The sequence below is a fragment of the Pundamilia nyererei genome, unplaced genomic scaffold (assembly GCF_000239375.1).
Source record: "Pundamilia nyererei isolate P.nyererei 1_Seehausen unplaced genomic scaffold, PunNye1.0 scaffold00127, whole genome shotgun sequence".
Taxonomy (NCBI): Eukaryota; Metazoa; Chordata; class Actinopteri; order Cichliformes; family Cichlidae; genus Pundamilia; species Pundamilia nyererei.
This window is the reverse complement of record NW_005187528.1, coordinates 646,617-673,236: the sequence shown is the minus strand read 5'-3', so window position 1 is coordinate 673,236 and position 26,620 is coordinate 646,617. Positions and strand designations below refer to the sequence as shown.

The 26,620-nt window shown below is 37.6% G+C and overlaps 1 protein-coding gene across 3 annotated transcripts in view; it reads right to left on the bottom strand.

The window, feature by feature from the left end:
* ksr2 (kinase suppressor of ras 2) overlaps positions 1 to 26,620 on the bottom strand; it is a 108,913-nt gene that overhangs the window by 31,885 nt on the left and 50,408 nt on the right. For all 3 annotated transcript variants that reach the window (XM_005743061.2, XM_013913349.1, XM_013913350.1), the window contains 7 exons: positions 20,601 to 20,773; positions 6,367 to 6,436; positions 5,062 to 5,145; positions 4,636 to 4,721; positions 3,613 to 3,633; positions 3,214 to 3,323; positions 256 to 424 (listed from right to left, as the gene is read on the bottom strand). In XM_005743061.2, coding sequence (XP_005743118.1) covers positions 256 to 424; positions 3,214 to 3,323; positions 3,613 to 3,633; positions 4,636 to 4,721; positions 5,062 to 5,145; positions 6,367 to 6,436; positions 20,601 to 20,773 — 713 coding nt within the window. The remainder of the gene's footprint in view (positions 1 to 255; positions 425 to 3,213; positions 3,324 to 3,612; positions 3,634 to 4,635; positions 4,722 to 5,061; positions 5,146 to 6,366; positions 6,437 to 20,600; positions 20,774 to 26,620) is intronic.

The window sequence follows — 26,620 nt, the reverse complement described above, 5'->3', positions numbered from 1 at the left end:
CCTTCTTTGGCATTTTATTTACTTTTAGCAAAGGAAAATGCTTCTATGAGAAAAAGAAATTAGCTCACAGTTGCAATTACTTAATTTTGCTTCAGCTCTGACATTCACTTCAGTCATTAGCATAATTCTTGCATTGCCAAATGCTAAGCTAAAAGAGCCAACATACCTTCTTTTAGCATTGTTATTGTGGGCATGCACCAAATGCACCAAACTTTTAGAGGGGAATAGGAATTATATGTGTATTAAATACAATACCTGTTAAGTTGAACTGTTTCTGTTGCCTTGCTGACTGTGGGGAGGGGTGCAGAGGGGAGGGTGGCGTGGCACTGCTGGGCAATGGAGGAGCTGGGGAGGAAGGGGTGGAGGAGGTGGTGGATGAGGGGTTACTGCTGGAGTCCGGTTGGTATGGGACTGGGATGTGATCCTGAGAAGAGACAGAACAGATAAAGATAAGCATAGGCTTTTTTCAGACTTAAGTATTTGTAATTTTAAGGTGAATTTATACAGTCAAATTTACTAAGTGGGGGCAAATTAGCGTGAGGCTGCAATCGCTAAAAATGCCCCCATGAGAGACGATAGCTCTGTGGTTGCTCTACGAACAATGAGCTCATTTAAACCACAGTTGAGGTAATGACCAATGTAATCTACCAAGAGCAGCAAAAATTAATGGAACAAAAATGAGCAGAGCCGATGAGGGAAAGAGTAATGTACTAACCAAAATAATATAGTGTGAGTGCAGGTTGCACACATGTGTTTCTCTCTGGAAACAGCATGGCAATTAAGATAAACAAGAGGCAGTTGAAGAGGAATCAATATGTTTTTGGCAAACTCTGTGGTTAGAAGTTCCCAGGGACAGTATGAGTGTATATATGTGTGTCATCGCTGGGTAAATCTGACAACTCGGGTGAAGCACACGATTTATCAAGTGTATCGCTGCCTTACCACAAACTCTTCTACTTAAAAAATTTGAAACGTGTGTGTTTGTGTGTGCGTGACTTGGGTGCATATTAAAGAAGTTGCTGTTTCATGCATCGTTTTTGTTTTCTCTACACAGCCAACTTAAAATTTTGTAAGATTAGACATTCATATAACACACTTAAGTCCCTTTCAGCCCCATTAACTGTTGTTTGGCATTAATTGTAGACATGCAATAGATCCCATGAAGATCTAAAACAACACGTGGCTATAAGTGTGTGCGATGCAGAGAAATACAACACACACAGAAACAGTTTTTATTGTGAGTTTCTCTCCAGAAATGTGACCTAAATCTCCAAAACTGCAATGTACAATGTTGCAATCTGCAATGAGGCTGTCCACACCTTTCAGTTGCACAATTGACACTGCACATATTTAATAAACACCAACTGTAGCTTTTAAAATCACTAAAAGAGAGTTTTATACTGACACAGTTACCAAATCTGGCCCTCAGTTTGTTAATTGTAAAAGGCTCTCACTCTGCTTTATTGTTGAACTCTCTCTCCGTCTAACTTGGAGCCTCTAGACTGATTTTCTACCTTCAAGGCAGAACTTTTTATTCATTTCAGTACAAAGTAAACATCAGAGACTTGGAACTTGCCTGGCAGATGTAATCCATCACAATGAGAAATGTAGTCAACTTTACTTTTCTGTAAAATGTTTCTCATCTTCTCATCTTATTCTCATCACATCAGATCAGTTCTTCAGCCGAAGATTTTGCAAAAATCATTTCAGATCTAGATGACAGCCCCTGACTAGACTCCATCTAGTTTAAATTCAAATAGTTACTTAATATAATCATTTCATACTGACGTCTAGTCATCCAAAGACTTGGGTGTAGCATTTTATTCATTCAAATAATTCAATTCATTTAATTTTCAGTGAAGTTCTTCCTGACTTTACAGACTTAAAATCAATTTATAAATTAAACAATTTAGAAATTTTATCCAGAAAGCAAGCAAAAAAAAAAAAAAGAAGTACCTGATATTGATGAAAAATAGACAATATTTTTTTGTTCAGCGGCCAACTGTTAAATCTCAGGTGCCCTTGAAATGCACCAACACGTAGAGATTTCAAACTGTTATCCAAAGAGAAAACACCAGACAAAAATTAAGCTTTTCAATATGATGGATCATCTTCCTCAAGCAAATTTATATAGTTTCTCCTACTTGATTTTGAAAGCGCACTGGATAGAGAGAAATCAATGGCTGCCTGGAAGGTGGTAAAGCAACCTGAAGAGTTAGGGAATACTTTGTAAAAACAAAAAGAAAAATAAATCAGAGCATCTGTAGTTTGTAACAAATTATCAAAGTCTATTGTATAAGCAATATAACAATCAATCAAATGCAGGTTAGATTTTAGGAAGATATCATCATCTCCTGCAGAAAAAGATTAACTCTGAAAAATTATATTAAAAAGTAAAGATAATATCAATGTGGTATGTGCAGCTCGACTGGTGCACAGCAGATTGTGCACTGCCATATATTTTGATACCTAACGTCATTAATTTAAATTATGATAGAACCACAGTTTGAATTTGCAATTTGAAAGAAACATACAAACACAAGAAAACTAAATGAATTTAGTTTCTAATTCTTTAAGTAATTATGATACGAACATGAAATAAAATCCAGGGGTTAAATGGTTATTTTTTAATTATAATCACTCCACAAGATAATTGTTCCTAATAAACTTTAAATTACATTTATCACATCTGAAGAAATTAACAGAATTTAGTGATACCACCATTTTACTTTACTTAATAATATTTCAAAGTTTATAACCAAGATTTGAGTTTTGGAAAAGTGAATCCATGAGAAACACAAAACATATGTGCGTTGACAAAACGAACACACTCCAGTTTCTGAAAACCTGAAACTGTTAGACAAAGGCATACATAAAAGCTGTGGCTTACTCACATGTTCACACCTGCCCATTATTTCCTAACAAGCGTGTTTGTTTCACAGTCTTTCCAGCATGGTGTTACCACCATGGGAATTTAGTGATAAACTTTTTTCTCTGGAACTGAGCTGAATTTGATAGATGTGCTGGCTGTAAAATATCCAGTGTAGGAAAACAAATCCATCTGTGTAAACATCAATATTGCTGAAGATATTTTCGTATGGTTTCCTGATTCCAAATACACAATGACTCACAAAGCTCCCAAAAATAAATGAAAGCGATATGTAGGACAAGAAATACGCAGATTGTAATACACGGTTTATTTTTTACCCTTACCTTGTTGATTTTGTTGGTTTTGGGGAGCGTCTGACTGATGTGCAGGTCTGTGTACCTGAGCGGGTTATTGATGTCACATGGCACTGATTCAGTCCGTACCAGACGAGCTACTGCAGAAAGAAAAAAGCATAAAGGAACAATGAAGCACTACGGGAGATTGACATTAAACAATAATTGCCTAACAGCTTTAGGAAAATTAGACAAATTCTTTATCAGACACAGCTTTTAATGTGAGAAAAATGAACAAACTGCCTCTCCTTTAACACCATCCATCTTTTATCACACACACACACACACACACACACTGTTAAAACAAATTTCCTTAAGCAAACTATGTCATTAATAAACTGTCATTTTCTCTTACGAAAGCAGAGGAGACATCTAATTAGTGCTCTTTACCTTGAGTTGTTCCTTGATGATCTTATTTTGAGAAGAAGGAAGGCAGAGAGAGGACAAAAGAAAAAAAGAATCTTAATTCTCATTGCAGATAATAGGAATTTCTTCAGTGCTGTCTGTGTCAGTATAAACAGCTTATGATGCATATTTGTCAAACCTATATGGCTTAATTAATCAGGAGATAGCCTATACCTGCAGAAGCAGTTTCACTTTTACAAATGAAAGCTGAAAAAAAATATAACTTCATTTGCTCAATGGAATCAGATATGTCCAAATTTAGTTAATCACAAGAGCTGTAGAGCCATGCCTTTGGGTTGCCTAAAACAAATGAGAGCTAGATAGCTTCACAAGGCTTGACAAAGGCATTAATCCTGGCTGAGCTGGCTAATAGTTAGGCCTCCCGTACTCTCACACAACGGTTTTAGAAGTCTTGTTAACCATTTATTTATTGCTTAATTATCTGTTAAACATAATAAAATAAAAACTAATAGTCAACAAGTGTAAAATAACGTCTTGATGCATGCTCAATCATCCAGATAAGTAAATCCCAAAAGGTTGATTCTGTTCATCTGGACGTCACGTTTTCAGTGGGACAAATGTTTCGTCACTCATCCAAGTGACTGACTTTACAACAATGGGCTGTAAAGTCAGTCCCTTGATCATTAATATGCAAATTCTCATGGCCATTGATCAACAACTACTGATCAAAGCCCATTGATCAATGGCCATGAGTACCATTCACAGAGAGTTGGGGAATGGCTGCAATCACAGCATTGTAAGATGGCAAAAGTACCCTTAGGCCCCCTCCTGGATTCAGAGATGGCCCTTCCCTTTTCACATAAATGGCCTCCTTGACTCCACGCTCAAACCTGGAACGCTTTCGCCATCTTACAATGCTGACAACTCTCTTTAAATGGTACTCATTGCCATTGATCAGTGGTTTTTGATCAATGATCAACAAAATGTGAAAGTCCGTCAATTTTGTATAAACATAATATCAACATTGGAAATTACATCAAAAAATACCTTTGAGGGATTCCCGTCCGCCTCGCTGAATGATCAGTAAATGGCAAGGTGGGGCTTCTTTGGTGCATTTGTTGTGGCACTTCAGCCTGAGTATGCACGAAACAGAAACTTGATTAGTGTGTGTTTTGTTGTTATGTGGTGTTTATTACACAGCAATAACACCTATGCAAAGTGGGTGGAAAAAGAGACAGATGCAAATTGGAAATTTATTCAAGTAAGCTGAAAACAAAAGGGGTCACTGATGTGTGTCATGTCGAAAAACAATCAAAAGAGACAAAGAGATATAATTGAAAAACAAGCGGGATGGCACACTAATTAAACAAAGTAATGACAGGAATATAAGCGAATGTGTGGGATTAGATATTAATTACTAATGTGGACACTGACAACAATGGGTACTCAGCACTGACCAGTACTGATACCTACTTGCAGTTTTTACATTTCAGTCCAAACAACATTCCCTTTCCACATACTATGCATGTCTGGGACATCCAGTATTTCGTGGAAAACCTACAAGCAAAAGAAGAGAAAGTGAGATTCCGAAAAAGGGCATCGATTTTTCACTTGTTGCACATCTATATGACATGAAGGAGCTGAGGATTACAATGAAAGGAACACGGGTTCTGACCTTTTGCCTTTCATAACGTTCTCTCATTGTGACAGAAGGCTTTTGGCAAACATATCTCATTCCCTGCCTAACCTTTCTGCAAGGATAATAGATGCCTGAAGAAGCTACTCCTCTGAAAGTGTTTACCTTCCTAATCTCCCTCACCTCCTGATTTAATTTGTGGCCATTTCATTTTCATCTTCCAGTAACACTGTGCGAACGAATAGGCTGTATGGTTTTTACATCAATATAACAATCAGTTTGAGTAACGGGGGTTCACAGGCCTGTGTCGCTGCTGAGGATTCCAACACAGTCTCTTCTACAATAAACAAATCCACAATGTACTTTGGTACCAACAACCAATTCCCTTCACACACTAAGTGGTCTGAGCACATATGTGACTATTGGCTGATGCAATGCCAGCAGTGTGGCTGGCTAATGGCAGGTGACTAATGTAGTCTGACAGAATCAAAATCTCTTTATTATGCCAATCTTTTTCATCAACTGAAAGGCACAACTTACTCCAACCAACTCCACCTGACTGATTTCTTTAGTAGGCTGTCAAATATGAGTGATAATATGAAATTAAGAGCCGATTCTGCTTAAAAAAAATTATCTTTCAGCACAGGAGAGGCTCTAAAGTGGTGGGTTATTCACTACTTTCCTAAATACATTTATCATAACATGCCAACAATATGATCAAGGGCACACTTCTGAAAACTGCAAACTGACATCAAGGAGGCTGCTGGATGGAATAATGGTATTTCTTAAAACCATTAATCACCTTAATCTTCAAATAACAGCTATATACATTACATTTGTGCTCAGTTTGGCTCCGTATAAAGATGCTTAGAGCTCCTCTTTCCACCTCACAGACTTTCAACAGGAAAAACACCCACGATCTCGAGGTTGCTAAAATCCTCCAACTAATACTGTAGCTATTGTTTTACTTTTTAGATCATAAGCACCCTGCTTGGAGTCAAGCAGGGTGAGAGTGAGAAAGAAAACTGAGTAAGTTACACAAGAAGCCCTTTTTAATTGGACTGCCATTCTATCACAGATGTGAGCATATGCACAGAAGGACCCTCATCCACACTCACCCACATATTTTCCTTTAGGCCTACCTGTGTTTTATTGAGTTTCCCAGATCTCGTCGGGGAATCTGTGGGGACCAGCGAGGCACTGAGAGAGTGTCTGGAGATAGAGTGGAAAGGAGAGGGCAGAGGCATGGTTTTTACTTTTTTAAGTCTGTCAGTATGTCTTTCAGAATTGACTAAATGTCTGGCATTGTGTATCACATTTAGCATGTATGGCATTTCAAGGAATAGACTGTTTTTGTAGCAACAAACTGATATTTTGGTGTCAGCTTTAATTAGCTGTAGAGAGTCAGGTTTAACGAAATGCTGTCCTTGTTATCAAGATAGAGTAGGTAGGTAGGTAGTAGAGGCAGAGGGAAAAAATCAATAGAGTATAGCGTCATGATATTTTGCATGGCAATATCTTATCGATATACTGACACAAAAAAATCCATATCTTATTATATAAATTGCAAATACAATTTGTTAGTACAAATGCTACAGAATGCTACTCTTGGCTGCTCCCTTATTCACAAGGGGTTATCACAGCAGGTAGTGATGCATGTTTGATTTAACAGAGTTTTACAATGGATGCTCTTAATGACACAATCCCAAATAAATTTGTGTCTCTTCCTGGAGGGCGTTCGCTTGTTAGGATAAATATAGTATTTAAACCACTACACCATAGATTAATAAAATCAATTAAAGTCCACCGGATGGCACTGTTAACTTTTTTCTATTAAGGTTAGCGGAGGTGACAATGTGCTGGATGAAGTTGGTAAAACAATATTATAGATTGGAGAAAGCCAAGGAAGCACCATCCGTGCTTTAACAGGGACGAGACAAAGACGATGGATATGACACATCGCATTTACAAAGTCAAATCTCCCACACCACCATCATATGATAACAATAGCCAAGGACACCAAAGCAAACTTTAAATCAGCTCAAGAAATAGGCAGTGAGTATTAAATGAAAACTAGTTTCTACAAAACCTCCTTAGTCTAATAAGGATCTTACTTTTTCCATAAAAAAGGAAAACCTTATTGTATCAGTGGATAATTAGCGGGAAAACCAAATTCACTGGAGTTTGCAATTGGCATTTGAACACTGTTTGACACCGTGCTGACCTCCTTATTTTTGAGTGGCTGCTTTTCACTGGAAATTCTTCATCCTCAAAGGCCACCTCCAGTCCTGCCACAGAGTTAATCAAGTCAACACCACACAGGTGAGCCAGGTTATACGGCGGCCGCTCCATTTGTGCTCCCTCTTCTCCAATAGCTTATTCTTAAGCGGTCCAGGAGATGGATAGATATCCCCAGGGAATAGCAAGCAGATTGTAATGATCAGCACATTGCTCTGATGTACTTTGTGTTATATTTTAGCATATTACTCTTTCCCGTTGTTTATGGAAAACAAAGGTTTGTGGCCAAGGCATGCTCTCCATATCCATCACTCTTAGCTCCTTTTAATTGATGGCCGACTGTACTAAGTATATAACAGCTGTAACCACATGAAACAGTATTACCGCAAACTTGAAATTGTTGTAATAGATTAAAACATACTGATGATTAAAAATAAACCAGTAGAATCACAACCAGAACTGATCCCCCTGTAACAATCTTAACATCTGTGCTGCACTGTGCTGAGATTTTTAACTGTCTTGAATGTTTTCCATGTGTGAATAATCTCTTGTAGAGGGGTGGACTTCAAATTGCTTGGTTTTATAATCCTTCTCAGACTGAGAAGCAGCAATAATTGCTTCATTGATCAGAAACCATTGCTGATACAGTTCCTCCTTAGCTTCACAGGCATCTGAATGCTCCTCGACATCCTCCAGCAGTGCCTCCACAGGTCTGCATTCAGTGAAATTAGACTAGACTAATGCAAACACTTTAGTTTGTCAGGTGCATGCCAAATTTATGACACGTTTTATCAACAGCGTTATTCAGTTGGTCTGTTTGACAGACTGATAAAACAGGTACTGACAAAGTCTGCTTTTGGAGATACAATTTCCAATTGAAAAAGCAATAAATTGCAATATATGTTATTTCAATACTTAGTATATTGCAAAAATTTTTTAAATTGCAATAATATTTTATTGTGCATTAATGATAAAACCATATTGTGGAGTCTCTGGTGATTCCCACTTTAAGCTCGATTGGTATCTATGTAGGCAGGTAAAGTAAATAAACAGATGAGTATATGAATAGGTATAAATAATAAGTATTGTATGAAACGAGCGAGACTACACAATGTAGCACATAATAAAAAACTTCTCTCTAATGCCCGTTGCAACCTTTTGGGATGAAAACAGAATAAGCTGAATCAGTACCACCTGTTTGAATTGTTTGCTGTAGATATCCCTTGATAACCAAGCTACTTTAGTGTTATCTATAATCTATTATAAAGAATTCTGGCTTAAAAAAGATTTTTACCACGAAAACCTTTCACATGGTCCATTAGTGCTTTCAGTAACTGAGCAGCCCGATTCATTCATAAGCCACCTCTTAATACCAGGTGAAAAAAATTGCCTGTGAAGGCGGCTGGATGTGGTAGATATGCATTGAGATGTTATCACACTCTAAAGACGTGCTGGCTGCAATAATTCAGTAAGAAAAGAGCAATGCTGAAAAATGCTGACATAGTCAAGGGTCATGGTGGAAAACCCCATAATAAAAGCTCATTTTTGTGTGTTATTTCAATTTCTGCAGAAACTGCACTACCACAAGTCCACAGGTAATTTTCAGTTACACTTTTACCAAAAAAATAAAGAGGAAAACATATCAAAAAAGCCATTATAACACTTACATATTTCTCAGAAGAGTATTTTTTTTATTAAAGATGTTATGTATGTTATGATAGGAATGCTAGCTAGAGCAGTCTAAAGCAGACAATAAGGAGCAGGCTGCAGATAGAAAGATGCATTTCTAATAATTATTTCTAATTTTCAATATTATTTTCACACTTGGCTCTAATAATTCAGCAATTATAAACAGAAATCTGTCATAATGTATCACAAATGTACATGTCCCACATTGGGAGAATAAATTTGTTTCATGAAAACACCACAACCGTATATATGCAGTATTTTGAGATTGTCAGTATACACCAAAACACACTCCCATCTTTCATAATGATTAAATAATATCTTACACAAATGTAAAATACATATATTTTTCAAAGAGTCTTTATACACGTATTCATGATTACTCTCTTTCCTGTGCAATACAGAAGACAGTTAAATCAAATAGGCTGAATGGAATGAAATAAGCTCGGTTGGTCGCAGTATAATTTTTAACTCATATGTATACTGCTAAAAATAATCAAGTTTTCATCTTTTACACCCCAAAATTAAATATTTGTAACAACATGATGGGAAAAGAGTAATTGTTTCGTCAATCTGACAGGTGTACAGCCACTGATTTTCTATTCTAAAATCTTAGGCTGCCTATAAAATATATATTTAGATACAATGTTTCCTAATAGTATCATGATATTTCCCATTAGTCCTGTTATGAAGCCTCCAGCTGAGCATTGTTTTTGTTTCCATCTTGGTATTGTAAAACCAAAGCAATATATTGCTTTGACACACACTCAGTGCTTAGTCAATGAGAATACCCTAGATAATCCACCTTTTTGACTCTAAAAACAACCACAATTAATGAAAGTTTTATTTAAAATGACTCCCAGAAACTTTTGCACAACTGCAAATGCTTGTGCCACCAGAGCACGAAGAATGCGAGTTTCAAAGCACTTCCATCTTTTATACTATTTATAGTTACAATGCTCAACTTTTTATGTTCAACTGACTACCAGAATACACATAGTATTTATAGTTTCATAAAGATTTGGGTATCTACTATAGGCCTATAGCTAAGTTCATCCAGTCTTGCTAATAACACTTGCTAGCATTAGCGGATAACATAGCCCTACACCATCTCAGTCAAATACGGTCACTTTTGGCTTAAATAAAACCAACGTGGTGGTAATCAAATTTCTAACATTAAGGCATCCACATGGAGTTTTACAAAACTCTGTCCTTATCCATTCAAATCTAGTAAGGGTTTAAACATACTGGCATAAGCCTGATACCCAAGTCATTGGCATTGAAGCAAATTAAAGTAAAAAGAAGAAAAAAGTTTTATATTATGTTATTTTTATAATGATTTATATTTACTAAATTACTAGGTTTTCTTTAAGTACATTAACAGTTTTCTTAGATTTTTGTTACTCGAACAAGGCGTTTATCACACAAGTTTCTAAATGGCCTAATGTACTTTTAGTAACACTTTTTCAGCACGAGCGACTGGTGTTTGAAGTTTTAATAACTGCAAGTAAGAAAGATAAGGAATCTTATTTTTTTCATCTGTTGAAAGGCACAGTCAGTTCTACTAATTCAGCAAGTAATCAGCAGCTGTCGACAGTGCTAATGTCATGGCCCTGGTGCCTTGAGCATTTCCTGGTTCCTGAAACACCCTTCCTCCACTCCTCCTCCACTCTCTCCAGGGGCTTGGTGTCTTCTCTCCACACTCCGATGCATTGCTCAATTACACTCAATCAACCTGATAACTCAATATAAAGGGAACTGACATCATCTGCTTCTTGTCCCCTTTGTTGGCAACTGGCAGATGATTGGGCTTGTCAGTGGTGGGGCCAGAGAGGTTTGTGTGTGGTTTTAACAGCGATGATTTTCTTTAACAAAAATCTTCTATGATCCTGGGACTCCTACAAGAGCAGGTAATGAGCATTTATGTCAAGAGAACACAATGAAGGCAGTCAAGTAAAAGCATAAGCTTAGGACATGACAGAATATTCTGTTTCGAATATGCTTTGCCCTCAACAAGCTGGTGCAGTTGGCTTGTGTCTAATGTTTTAATTTTTCAGTTTCACATGTGATTGTGATAAAATTAGGTATATATTAGATACAGATTAACTACATTAGCTTGAAATCCACAGGAACTGTCTCATGATAACAGCCCCCCTTTTGCTGTTCAGAAGCTGATCATTTTAAAGGCAGATGCCCTGTTGGTGCTGCTTCAAATTCAACAAAATCTTTAATTACACAAAAATCAGTGGAAAAGCTTGACTCTTATATTCATTTTTGTTTTTTATGTTAAGAAATACATGGAATAAACATGACATGAGCCTCAGCAATGAACTACAGGTGGTTGGGTACACACCTTCATCTCTTTAACAAGGTAAACAGCTTTACTGACCCCCTGCTGCTGGGTGGAATCGACAGGTGGCATGTGCAGCATGAGGTCGTTGTGTGGCTGCTATCACTTGTCTGGCTTCTTTCATACGACAATATGAGGTTGCTTGACTGTACTGTTATATATCAAATATATCAGCTGCTTTTGTATTGCTCCATAAGGACTTGCTATACCATTAAGTGTACTAACTTGCACCATGCCTGAGAACCATTATCTGCAACACTACTCCCCTGCTGCAGTTACAATGTCCTAACGATCCAGGTCGTAATAACCTAAAGTTTGTTTCAGCATTACAGTTTTTGTCCGGGTCTAATGTCACAACTAAACACGCATTTGTTACACTTAGAAGTAGTCGTGCTATCTCACTACGAATGAAGGTGAAATAAATGCAGTGGAGTTTTAAAGACTCACACACAAACAGAACACTTGATCAGTAAACAGAAAATTAAACTAATTAAAAACTGAAATTGAGCATCTGCGGAGGTGCCACCATATCGGTTTAACAGTCCGGGGAGGAACAACAAAGTTGAAGCAATTTGACAGGGGTAAAAGAGCACATGTCTGCGTACGTGGTCACACATGGGTGACATCTAGTCACCTGCCGAAACTATCAAAACTTTGAAAAATCCAAAACCATCATAGAAATATAAACTAGGGTCCATTCTTTCTAAGTGTTTGCTTGTGTGTGCTTGTGTGTGTGACAGATGAGCCTCCAGGAGCTGACAAACCCCAAGGCGCCAGACAACAGTGTCCTCCTCCATCTTCTCTTATTGGCCTCAGCCTAATTAAGCTGAGGCCTTCCGTCCCCCTCCTCCACTTGCTTGTCATATGACACGCGTCAGGCCATGGGGTTGAGCGTGTGTGTGTGTGTGAGAGAGAGAGAGTGGATGTGTATGTGTGTGTCTATTTTTATGAAAGTTAAAAAGAAAAATCTAACTACACAGAGTCGCAGGGATACGCGTTTCTCTTTGTCCGTGGGTTAAACAGATGGGGCGGGTGTGTGCATGTGTGCAGAGATAAAGAGACTGCTCAAGTCTAGGAGCCTACTTACAGCCAAATATAGTTTATTTGACGTTAGACTGAGATGCCTCTCTACCTGATTGACTGAACGCTAAAAACTATTCTCCATAGAGAAGAAATTTGTACTGCGGGTAGAGGAGAGAAAAGTGAAGCGAGCGACAATTGAAAAACACAGAACACAAACAACATGAAAAAAAAAATCAGACACAAATTCTAATCATTCTCATTGTCAATGCTATTACCAAATCATCTCACCCACACCTACTCTCATCATTTTCAGAATTATCAAGGTCGAAGAGCTCAATGGACAGATTGCAGCACTTTGGCAGTTTGGATAAAAGCTTCAATCAAATGGTTGAATGCAATCAACGGCACACATAACTGGCACAGTACAATCAAGAGATAATCAATAGCTTACGTCTGGAATACCAAACAAATACAGCAGAACACACCATTAGAACAGACAGTTTCTATGAGAATGTGAAGCATGTTTAACAAGATAAGGGTCTGACATGAGGGTATACATACAACGGACTGGGCAGAGCAGCAGAAAAAGTCAACGGGACTGTAAAACTGTGTGGGTGTTTGCTGCATAATGTGCTGCATTATTGTACATGAGTGTTATAGGAGTGACATGTTGCACACTCCATCTTATTATTCGAATTGTTCCCCAAAAATTACACAGTTGAACAAAGTATTGTATTTGTTTGTGGAATAGCACAAGACATAAATGAAGGAAGGGGTGATATTTTTTTTTTCCTTTTCTATTCCCATGTGACAAAAAAAAAAAAAAACGAGGAACAGGAGAAAAGCAAGGTTGCACAGTTGCTATGACAACAGCAACACGCCGATCTGGCTTTTTTTTTCTTTGCAAAAAAACCCCATACATATACATATATATATATATATATATGAGTGTGTGTGTTAACATCTTTGATAAACAAGAACACATAGATGCATAACTGCAAATAGCATATATGCACATGCACAAAAGCTGTGATACACTGACAATAGCAATCACAGCGCTGGAAAAACAGCAATTATCTTGAATGAAACAAGTATCTCAACACTGCCTTATAGATGGTGGGAGTCTTTTAAGATTGCCGGTTTAAGCATGCCAGTGAGGCAGAGGGAGGAGGGATGGGAGAACAGATGATGCCTGGAGGTCTTATGGCTCGGTAAAGACTTCCTCAGTTGGAGAACTCGAGCTTCTTGGAGCATGCAGACAAGCAACCCAACCAACAGGCACAGCATGTTTTAGTAGTGAGGCAAATCTTAGCCAACAAAAGGCTTTCAGGTTCCACCTTATGTCCCTATGCACACATGTTAAGGCCCATTGCTTTTGGAAAACACTGACAGCAACAGCTATTTATTGGAGTAAATACAAAAATTTGCTGAGCAAAGTGAGCCCTTATGCCCCCCCCCCACGTGCCACTCCATCTTCTATAAAACTGAATAAACAAAGTAAATTAGGGGAATGCTTCTGTGGTGCACATATCACTCTGTAACTTAGGATAACTTTAGAGGCTTTTGTCAATTTCTCAAAATCGGTTGTTTTTGTTACATTATCCTGCTGGCTAGTTGTCTATTAAACCATTTTGTTTAGATTAGCTGAGCTGTCAGTGGGATCTTTTGTACACACAGTGTTAAGAAAGACTCCTCTGACTTGTGGCATTTCTTTCTAACACCTTTGAGCTAATATAAAGCAAGGATCAGTCTGACACTAACTAACCAGTGTTTATGGACCCATCTTCAGAGTTTCAGGGTAAGACCTCGATGAGAAAGTTTTAAGCCAAACTGAAAGTAAATTAGGTCCTGCTAACAAACTTTTACAGTCTGGAAAGCAGTTTTCTTACTTAGTAGTCTGATGGTACAGGACAAGACAATTAAATGAAAAGTTATTACATAGTTTTAAACAACAAACAAACAAATAACAACAACCGTAGGAGAGCATTGGTTGAGAGGCCAAAAACAGATACACATCCACACTTACAGCAAATTTTAGAATTGCCAGTTAACCTTGCATGTCTGCAGACTGTCAAAGAGAACATACACATGCAAAGGGGAAAAATTGCAGTCAGGGAAACAAATATGTATTAGGGCAAAGGGCAGTGCACTACTCTACCTTCTTTCAATGCTGTATTTATTTTTTTTATTAAAATATTCTGATTTTGTGGTTTTGATCAAGAATAAGAACAATTGTTATAAAAATGTGGTTTAGTAAGTTTTACTAGCCACAAAGCAACAAAGTGATGACTCTCCAAGCCTGAGCCATCATGTCAACATCTGTCTTTTCGGTTTCACGTACTAATGGCTGTGTATCTTTCCTAGAATACTGAACTGAGACCGACTAAACTGTTCTTCTTAGATAGCCAGTTTTCCTCACGCTGTTTTAATTTCAGTGGTTATTTAGAGCCCTTATCTATTTGCCAATTCTCAAAGGGACCTCCATTGTGGTACCACATTTGGTTGCTAGGAGATCTGTGACGCAACACGCAACTGCAAAGCATCTATGCAAGGTTAGGCACAGTGGGTGACGTCACTGGCAAACATGTAGAATTAAAAAGAGTGAGTTGTGTACCAAGCACATGAACATTTAAGCCATTTATATCCACAAGCACACACTCTCAGACTCCCACACTCTCCATCCCTCCCTCTCTCGTTCCATCTTACTCACGCACAAATACACACATCAGTTTTGCAGCAGGCGTGTGTTTTGGTCCGTTGCCAGCGCTTGTACTGGATCTCCAAGTGGACACAAGGCATCATCACAAGCTAGGGAGTCTATCTAAGCCAACTGTGTGAACTCAAAACAGCCTGAGGCACTAGAGGTGAGCTGCCCATACAAAAATGTCCCTCTGTGGCTATCATAACTTTTCAGATTGGACAAACAATGACTTATCATACCACCTGGAGCAAGAACGAGAGCTCAAGAAAATGAACTCTCACTGGCATAGCCATTCTAATGTTTATTGCGTGTAGGTGTTTGGTTATATGTGGTGTACGTGTCAAAACGTCAGTAAATAGTTTCACTTTTTAGAAGCAAGAATTTTCCCCTTTTTTTCTTGTTTCTCTGTTTTTTTGAAGGGGCATCGGTGGATAATGAAGTTGCAGAAACCTGGACACAAATGTTTGCTTGGCAAGAGCCACTTGCTTTTCAGTAATTAGACATAATTTCGAACGGGATAAACTAGTTCATCATCAAATCATTATAGAGAGCAATTTACCTCACCGGATAATGAAAAGAACCCATCACAATACAACTTCAAATGAAAAATAAAGCAGACTTTTATCTTTTTTTTTTCCCCATCAGGAAAACTTTCTGCAACAAGATAAAAAAAAAAATAAAGTTCTTTAAACCAGCAATCACACTTACACTGTGTTCTCCGGGTCCAAAGAAGCAACATTACACTTTCACAGCTGTTTGTTATGTTGGCAGTTCAGCTATCCTGGCGATAATGTGAGGTTACAGGAGTTTATGCGCTAATAGAGCTTTTTCACAGCAGAAATTTTGGCATACCATAGCATGAAAAGCACAGCTGTGATTAATACTATAAATGATGAGTGCATTCCATTTAGGTGAGCCAATTCCAGAGTCCTAATAATGACCATGTTGGCATTGCTTTCTGACTCAGTTACTAAAACCCGACTGCTTTAAAAAAAAAAACATTTCACCTGCCATATTCATGCTCTGATGAGTCAAAATAGCTCCTCTTAGAGTACTGTGCAGTATCAAGCCATCCCTCATTTCTTTATGTTTTACATAAATATAAATACAGTATATAAGGCAAAAACAGTTTGCACAATTATAAAAAGCTTGAATGTCATTATTTAATTCTTCAACAAAGCCTGAACTCTCTTAGGTAAGCCGGTTTGTAATTTCTTTAAGTCGTCTTCGGGACTAGTTCTCCAGGCTTCTACAAAGCTATTCTTTGCATGTTGGCTGCCTTTTGTTCTGTTCTCTGTCAAGGTGATCCCACATTGCTTCAGTGTTGATGTCCAGGCTGTGAGGAGGCCAGTCCATGACTGATAGTGTTCCATTGTGTGTTTGTCTGACTAGGTATGCTATTACTGTATTGGCAGTCTGTTTGGGATCCTTGTCATGCTAAAAAAAAATGAAGCTGCTGCCAATCAGATGCTTTCCAGATGTTATTGCATGGCAGGAGAAAATATGATGGTACTTTTCTGTGTTTATAGTCCCATAAACTTTGATGAGATCTCAGCACCGCTGGCTGAAATTCAGGCACAAACCATTACAGAGCCTCAACCGATGGTGGTAGACTCACACTATTATACTCCCTCCTTGCAAATTTTTGCCTTTTTTTTCTTTATTATGTGACTTTTAGATACTGTATATTTACTCTAGATCATTTTTTAGGCCTCTTACTTCTTCTTTATCCTCCACTTAGTCAGTTTCCAAAAGTGTTTTAACCTCCTAAGACCCGAACTCTTCCACAGCATGCATTTTAAAGATATTTGGGCTGATTGGGGCCCGATGAGTGTAAAAACAAAGAATTACCAGATTTTTTTTAACCTGATTTTTGTTTCTAAGAAAAATGAAAGCCACATATGAGGATATTCATTTAAAGTTTTGATAGAACAGTAGCAGTATAATGTCCTCGTAAGTGGATATCAGGCCCTTGTAGAGCAAAATTCAGTATTTTGGTCTAAATAACCCAAAATGTGATGTCCACATATGTGGACACCAGGTCCTAGGCGGTTAAGGACATACCACATGCTATACTGAGATGCCACAATTTTTTCTAATAGTTCTTTGGGAATCAACCTTTTTGTGCAAAAATACTGTGTTATCTTTGGCATTTTTCCAAGATTTAACTGAAGAAACTGGAGCATATTATGTGTTTATTATGTGCTTTTGTGACAGGCTGCTAGGAAACAAAAACAAATCCTAAAATTAAGTTCAAACACATTTCTCTAAGGACCACACTAAAAATAAATGAAAAAGCTGCCAATGTCTGAAGAAAAGGTCCTTCAGAAGAACTATTGCTCAAGGCCTCCTAAAAATGAGAAGGAAAGTCCTGCACCTAGGAAGCAAAATATAAAGAAATTAGGTCTGACTGAAGATTTTTGCACAGTTCTGCATGCGATACACCAATGTGTACATGTAAGATAAATCAATTTTATCGCATTTAGGACAGTCATTTAATTTCCCAGCCAAGTGTGGATTTACCATGTGCAGTGCATTTGAAGTGCATAGCATGATGGTATTATTTTTACTGGGGCTTTTTAACTCAAATAGCTCCATTAAAAACTCAGCTTACAAATATCCTCCCTTAGATGTGATGCATCGATTGGAATCACCCAGTAGGAATGGTAGAAATGTCAAAATGCAAGCGACAGATGATTAATAGATATAATATGATAGAATAATAGACTTATTATTTTAAATTGAATAAAGATCAACACACACAATAACCAGTAGCTGCAGATTAAATGAGAAACTATCTGCAGCTTGTCTCCAGAACCTAACAATGTGCCAAGGAGTGCCTGAGCCGAAATACACCACTGTAATGGAATTATATTTGTAATCATAACCAGCTTCTCAAGGTGGAAAGCCAAACAAACTGCTGACGTCTCAGCTTCAACTGGGCACTGACTCATCCCTGGCAGACAGCGTTTGGTCCTGGTTACCTCAGCCAGTCTCGTAGCTCCTCCGCATGTTTTGATTCAAACGACTTGCAAGATAAGTAATAACACTGCTGGCTGGAGGGCCCTGACGTATGAGATGGCTGTGATACCATAAACCCAAACATAGACACGGGATGGATGTTTAGCCTGGCTGACCTGGTAGTCGCATACTTGCCCAAATGCTCACACAAGCGTTCACACACACAAACAGATTGCTGAACTACTATTCCTCTGGGCAACTTTGTAAATATTGTTTTTTCTCTGCTCTGTTATTTATAATGAAACACAATGAGCAAATAGTGATCTGATGATTCACGCTGTCTTTTTTCGTTAAGCACAATTTTGCCATGCCGGTCATTGTGTCAGCTATTGTGTAAAATTTTGTTTGTTATTTTATCAAACAAGTACATTTTCCCACCTGGTTATCAATATGATAAAATAGATTAAGCAGATTTTGTAAAAGCTTACAGTTAATTTAACACAGATAGACGTACTCCCTTTTTTTCTTTTGCAGTCAGTGCTCGAGTTGTAAATAAATAAATAAAGTTCCACATAAAAACAGAACTTGGATGTTGCCCTTCAGCATTTAGTGTAATTGACACCGGCACAAACAGTCTTTCTAACAGTCAGCTGTACTGAGGAAAACTGCAAAGCACGCCTCAAGGAAATAGCTCACATTAAAGTGAGAAATCACAGGTGATATTTCAGAGCGAGCAAGCTCAATGACTCCTCCCAAAGAGCCTTAAGGGTGTATGAAGCTGTACGACTCCTTCAAACTTGTCCACAGTAGAGCGCTTATTTTGGATTGCGGGTATAAAGGCAGGTTTCCAAACCAAGCTGTGATACCCACCGTGTCTAATAATGCTTTCTAGTACAACAGGATAAAAAAAGGCAATGTGTACTTCCTCCAACTCCAAAACTCTTTATCTACGTAAGAAGTTTATTTGTGCTATAGCCTAGAGCAGACCGTGTTAACTTGGACGATGCAGTTTGGTGGTTTTTCAGTTCGCACTCCCACGACACATACGGGAGGGGACATATAGAAGTATTTTCAATGAGAATAAAACAGTAAATCCATTCTCTGATCGATTTATGTTGTGTTTTTACAAACCGTGCTCACCTCACAGAAGCCACCACTTCTTATTTGGTCAAGCTTAAAGCTCACGTTGCAAGTTCTGATTTGGACAGTGTGAAAAAAGATACTTTTATTGTGGGTATTCACAGTCGTTTACAGCATGCTCACTTTAATGTTCTCCAGCTGCATAAAAGGATGTGCTGTGAGAGCAGATCTGTTGCTCAGGTAGCATGATGAGTTGACTAGAATCATCATCAGGACAAACCTACTCTTCAACATGGTGAGATAATTACTTATTTACTTAAAAAGAAAGACTGCATCTTTTATATATTATCTGTGGGTATAAGCCAGCATCTCTGACTTAAAATATCTGTAAATAACTCACAATGGAGGCACCAGGTTTTCCATCTCTTATTAAGCTAATGGAAAAACAAATCTGAATTAGAAATAATAATTCATACATCACTGTTTTTCCTTATAACATACTTATTAATGTTTTATTACCGGTAATAATTTTCTATCAGAAATCAAGTATGAACCTCCTTAAACCAGAGATTTTTACAAGCTTCGTCCTTTTTATGTTATTAAATAACTGATAGTTTTGGTCCAAACCTTGGACATCTGTACCCATTTTGCCATACTAAATGCATTAGAATTTGAGACTATGCCATTAAATTCACATATATCAATTTCACCTTTCACCTCCTTTTTTCTTTTTCTAAATGTGTGATTATTCCAGGTCATGCCTCAACCAACAAGTATGCACAGCTTTGTCCCTTATACCAGTTAGTGAAGTTTTGCATGGATTCCGAACACTGAGTGTTATCCATTCATCACCCGTTTCATTGACAAGACTTCCATTACTTTGTTTCCCTGCATTTCCCCCATCCCCATCTCCTCAATCTAATGGCTTCCGCAGAATGTCTTAATGTATCAGCCAATAAGGCTGCCAGTGTGCAGCAACACACAACCTCCGGTCATTATTGTCACGACCTGATTGTCTATTTATTGCATTTACCAGCAGAGCTGTACTAAAGCATTTTTTAACAAAAATAATTACTTTCAGCAGTTAAGTAAGAGCAGTTAAAGCAAGTGGTTTCTGCAGGTGGCAAGGCATAGTGACAAAAAACTGATGAACCAACTGAGACTTGACCCAACTAAAAGCAGAGCAACATCCCAGGAATGAAACATTGCCAGAGAACTAAATAATCAGAGTAGCAGTAGAGTAGATCATGAAAGGGATACGTTCAAAGTATTAAGAAAAATGTAATTTCATTTTAAAAAATCAGTGTGCGACATTTAAAAAAAAGATGTTCACTTACTTGCAGAGGGTGTTTCGGCATGAACAGGTGGTGTAGAAGGGATGAAAGAGGGGAAGAAGAAGGATCGCAGAGATCGTTCAGTGTGGAGGGGTGAGCGCTGTGTGGGCAGGTTCTCACAGCTGCCCACACTGCTGTGGATCTTAAGGTTCAAGGGCTTGGTCTTCTTCTTGGCTCTGGTGGACAACAGACAAGAGAAAAATATAAAATTGAGACATTAGAGGTGAGTGCAGCAAAACTAAACAAGAAACCAACATGTTCAAATGATATTTACTATAATTAAACAGTCTGGACTATTTGTTTTTGCAAAGACGCACAACTTCAAAGCTGGACAGGAAGGCTGCACAGTTTTTGGGGTATAGCTATTCCTGTAGTCACAACCAAGGTACAAACACTGCAGTCACCATCACATAGAAGAGAAAACAGAATTCTACACCAGAATAGTTCACATATGGAGAACATAATACAGTTTAGTGGCAAGAAATGTTGCATATTAAGTAAGGGAAATGAAAATGTACCTATCAGTCACCATCATTATTATTCTCACACCTATATATAATGTACACCCTACACCTGAACGTAACAAGAATGCAGGTGGACAAGTACAAATAAGGCATATATATTAGTTTACGTTGCATATTGTAACACACTAATAAGAAAAAGAAAAACAGCTTTTTTTACTGTGATTTTATTCCAAAGTTTGGCGCCGACTCAACCATTTGTGGATGTTGGAAAACCCTATGGTACTGCTTTTTAAAGTTGCACACCTCCATATGGACACTTGCCACGTAAGTATGTAAGTGTGTTCAAACTGATGTGAAGTATCTTCATGCAATGCAATAAAAGTTACCATCTTGGCTATAGCAGAAGGGGTGGGAAGAACCGATAAATATAGGTTACAGACAGAAACCTGTAAGGTGCTTGAAAGACATCCTTTTTTAATTGACTAGTATTGAGTATCAAGTCAAAGTGAAAATCACCAAAATTTTCCCATGATCACTTCTGTTTGCCAGCCTGCTTCCACTGTGGAAGCTTGTCATTTCAGAGCTGAGCTCTGAATAATTAAGCTTGTAGAGCAATTTGTCTTTGTCAGCTGTCAATATGATTTTTTTTCTAACAAAACTTTTGTGTATTTCAATAAGGTATTCCTTGTAAGTACACAATTCCCTGAAATATGAAAGACAGACAGCTGTGAACTGAGTAAACTAAGAGACAAGCTACACAGTTTGGGCTAATTACAAGAAAAGTGTGTAATTTAACTAAAAATATCTCAAATGACTTGCAGAACAGACTGTTCTAGCTACTGGTATATCTGGGTTCTAAAGTGGAGCCACTGGAAAGTCTGGAGCCATTGCTCATATTAAAGCATGGTTCACGGTTAACCTGCACTAGAACTTCAAACGATCACATTAGCCTCTTATCTAATGTACTCAGTCAGGCTGATAAAATGAACCATTATTCCTACAGGATCCTAAATACACTAACTTATGTTATTATTGCAGCTCAGGAGAACACGAGGTGACTTTGTGGGGATAATTGGAAATAAAAGTCGTCCTTCATTAGAGAAAATAATCCACAGACTGTTAATTACTTCCCTGTAAATTAGAAATGCAAACATTCCCTGTGATAGACGTTATCGGCCATATTTTCTCATTTTAATTTCTCTACTTTTTTTGATGTGAGGCTAAATTTACTCAGGCTATGGAAAAGATTTTGCCCGTTTTGCAAGAATATGCTGTACTGTGCAAATGTCTTTACATTTTTGTTCAGTGAGCCAGGAATTCTTGTACTTTCTCCAAATGGTATTGAGCAATAGTTGTCCAGGCTTTGTGAAAGTCTTTCATAGTTTTTCTTTGGGCACTGGCTACTTTTTCCACCTAAACTCTTAGACAAGTCTGTTTACCTGACCATTTTTAGAGACACGTGTTTGGAGTTTATTTAGTTTGCTTGTTTGTTAATGCTGACCTATGAATCATTCATGTGTCATAACAGAACAGACAACTTAACAGAAAACCAATTTTATATTGTATATTTGTCACAGAAATAGCAGAAATACACGTTTTAACGATGGTAGAAAAGTCTTTCTAAAAGTACAAAGTGCATGAAGCAAAACAACAAAGAAAATCCAACTCCAAGTGGCAGGCAGTCACAAGGGAAGCATTCAGACAAAGACCAAAAGACTAGAGCAAGTCTATAAACACACACTTGAACAGACTGAGGGCTAATCGGAGGAATGAGACACAGCAGGGGAAATGAAGCACAGGTGAAACTAATTAAGCCAATGACAGGAAATAAAATTAAATGCAAGACCCAGAAGATACATGATTACCAAAACAATACAGGAAAATAATAACTGGAAGACTGGACACAGGAGAACTTGACACAGTAGGTAAAGGGGGGAGGGGGGGATCCAAAAACCCTGACAAAAGAACCGAGAGGTAAATCAGGCCCTTTAAGCTTCTGATCTTTCTGAGTTAGCTTTGATATTTTGATACTTCCAAACCATCAACATGTCTGTTAGACCTCATTCTTAAAAGACTGCTCAAAGAAGTCCTACTATTAATAATTATTTGATCTTAGGTATGATCAAACCATATGTCTTTGAGGTGGTGGTAATTAAACCATTACTTAGAAACCATCACTTGACCCAACTGTCTTAGCCAATTATTGACCAATCATCACATTTTTTTAATTTCTGAAAGAGTATTAGTAAAACAGCTAACAAGTCATCTTCATACGAATGTTTTATTTCCATCATCACATCATAGAAACAGTAAATATAAAGCAAAATGAAGAATTTTGCACAGCACTGTAATGTACTTTCAATATTTGGGATTACTATACAGCAGCTTTAGAATTTCTTGGTCTACTTTATTTGTTTAGTCATATTATATAAAAAAGTCATTATACTACATATTCCATTTACCTTAATATAACAGCTGCCTTGAGGCAACTGTTGTGATTCCATGCTATATAAATGAAACTGAACTTAATTTAAGTGAACTGAAATTCAAATGTTTGTTACTGAATTAGTCAAATTTCTTCATAGTTCATCTCATATTATGAAAGAACGAGAACTTTTCACTTTCATATGAACAACCTCATTAGTGTACAGTAAAGCAAGCCATATGTTAATGCCAGGTACCTGCTAACATAAGAAGGCAGAGTAACACCCCCACCCCCTGGGACCCCACTGTGCCCCCTCCAAAAGGAGTGCACAATGTCCCCTCGTTGCTAATTTTGGAGTAATAATTACTGCTCCAGTTTCAATTACTCTTTTTCCTGTTTTTCCCCCCAATCTGTCATTTAAATATTGTCTAGTAGACATTCTTATATTTGTAGGTGGATCAAAAAAAAATAGCAGAAAATTAGAAAAAGACAAAAATGATTCTGAAAATGCCAACACTGGCATGTAGGTGTGTTTGGGAAACCACTCTTGTTATAATTAAAGCCAGCAGAAGCAGAGACATCTTTGGTGCTACTATTCTTTTAAGTACTGAGTCTAACTAGTGAGAGTTTTTTAATAAGCACCATTAAAAGAATGCCATATTAGCTATTAGCAGTTCCTGACTGCAAAGTACTCACTGCTGTACAAACAACAATCCCTGGATTACTTTAACAATGTGACAAGTGCCAGGCAGGTTTAACAAAGACCTTTTTTCCCTAAAATTTTTAAGCCGATTTATCGGTCACAATGAAGTTTGGAGATAATGATATCCAAAGGAAGAGGAAATAACACCAAATGGCATGAATATGAGATTTATGTTTGCGTGTCAGGGCTTAAGAACTGCATCGGCAGTGGGTTAAAGACTGCACCAGTCCTTCTCTGTGTAGATGTAATTTACTTTAATTTGCTGCCAATACTCTTAAGCCCCTTGATGCTATGTACCACAGTTCTCTTCAATGTATCACTGAGGACAGTTTCAGCACCCTTCATTGTATTCTCCATGCAACAAGAACTGTCTTTTTTTAATTTACTAGGATATTTTAAATAAACTGTCATGTTATTCATCATCCACCCTGTATGGGTTGCAGAATATACAAAAATGCATTATCTTTAATGGCCAATTTATTACAAAAAAAACAAAACAAGGGAAACTGCAGTCTGCTGTTATGCATCTCATAGGATGAAGTGTTAGTTTAAAAATGTATTACTCCAGGGCAATTTCAGCTTCTGTTGGTTGATGTTTTATATAATAAATGTCCCTGCTTTTTGTAACTGTTTTTACTCTAGTATCCATCCATTCATTCATCCAAAGAACAAGGGAAATATGTGATTCTTTATATCCTCAAGTAATGTTAATCCTGTTTTAGAACTGCAGAACTTGAGCTGACGTAAATGAAACAGTCATGTAAAAATAAACAACTAATCTCCATCCATATAAATCCCTGCAGAAACATAAATAACCACACTGTAACCGGACATATCCTCAGGAATTTTACTTTAGCGACATTGGATTCACAATTGTAAAAATTTGATGTAAGACTGAAATTTAGGATTTTAAGTGACACCGAGACTGAAGTTGCAGACTGATGAGCAAACGTAACCAACAAAAACAAAACAAAAGAGTTGCACTTGCACATAGAAGACAATGAATTTTAAGTGTCCAAACAAACACAGACCACAAGGAGACAGGTGAGAAAAGGAGACATGAGGAGAGTCTATCTGTGAAAAACTGACTTGTAAAAGTAGTAAAATGAATGCTGAGTTCTGACTTATCATGGAAAGTGTTAAATCCCACAGGAATATTTCCTCCCATGTCAGTCTCCCACTCCCTACACTGAGTCATGCAATTAGACCTGTAAACCAGCCCGGCACTTCACTCCCATCTCCTGCAATAAGGAAGCAGCCTGCAGGTTATCACTTCTTCGTCACAGAGCTTTTGTCAGCTATTCCGATTAGCCCACTTTATGCAATTTGAATCTAAATTAAACCATTCATCTCCCTGCATGCATGCCTTTATCCTCTCCCCGAAGATGTAGATGTTCAGTGAGGGAAAAGTGAAAATGAATGTGAAGAGTAGGGAGAGGATTCCCAATTTTCATTTTGAAAACGTTTGTCAGTGAAGGCAGGCGGGCGAGAAGGAGGGGGAGGAATTTAACTCTACGGTGGTTAATGCATCTATTCAGGCGCCTCACATATGAAAAGTTCAAGAAAGGAGAAACTTAAAGAAAGAATACACAAAACAGAGAAGAAGGAGGAGGTGGGTTACTTGTCAACTGTCAAGAGAAATCAGCCACAGTGTGAATAGTTGAGATGTCTTTTGATCTTCTCGACAATTGTACATAGTGACGCATAACTCACAGATGGAAATCACTGCGTGTTTGTGTCACATTTCAGGTAGCATTTCTGAGTCTCTTAATCCTCCTAGATGCTCTGTACTGACAAAACAGGAACGCCAAAGCTTTTTTTTTCCCAAGTACCATTCAGTCAATTCGCCTAAAATATTGTAGTGAATAAGTTATCGTCTGTGTCATGTTTATTACCTGCTAATTTCTTATTCACACACTTTTTTCCAGTTACATCCTGTTATTATCCATCCCTGGGATCATTAAAAGGTCATTTGCATGTGTTTTGAAGTGAGTGAAAGCGCAATCGTAAGCTTCCCTAACATATTAATAAAGACATCACAAATTATGATACTGAAATTGTACGCAATGGGGTTTTTTTTTGCTTATACTATGCATGGAATGGACTTTGTCATCATATCTATAAAGGGAGTTAAAGTAATCCAGTAACATTTGGAGTACACAGAGTAAAAAAGAAAGTAAATTCATCAGTACAACATATCCAATGTACTTTGGCCATACTTTAACTTTTTGTTTTTATGAAATTCACTTTAAATTTCCCTGATTGCTTACACGTTTTAGAAATGTGATTTGCTCTTCATAATATGAAAGCTATGGAAAAAAAAATCTGACATTCATGCACACGCATTCATCCACCCACACCCTCCACAGTCCCTTTCCCCACACTTGCAGAGATGCTAATTACAGTGACACCTTTAAGCAAAAGTTTCATT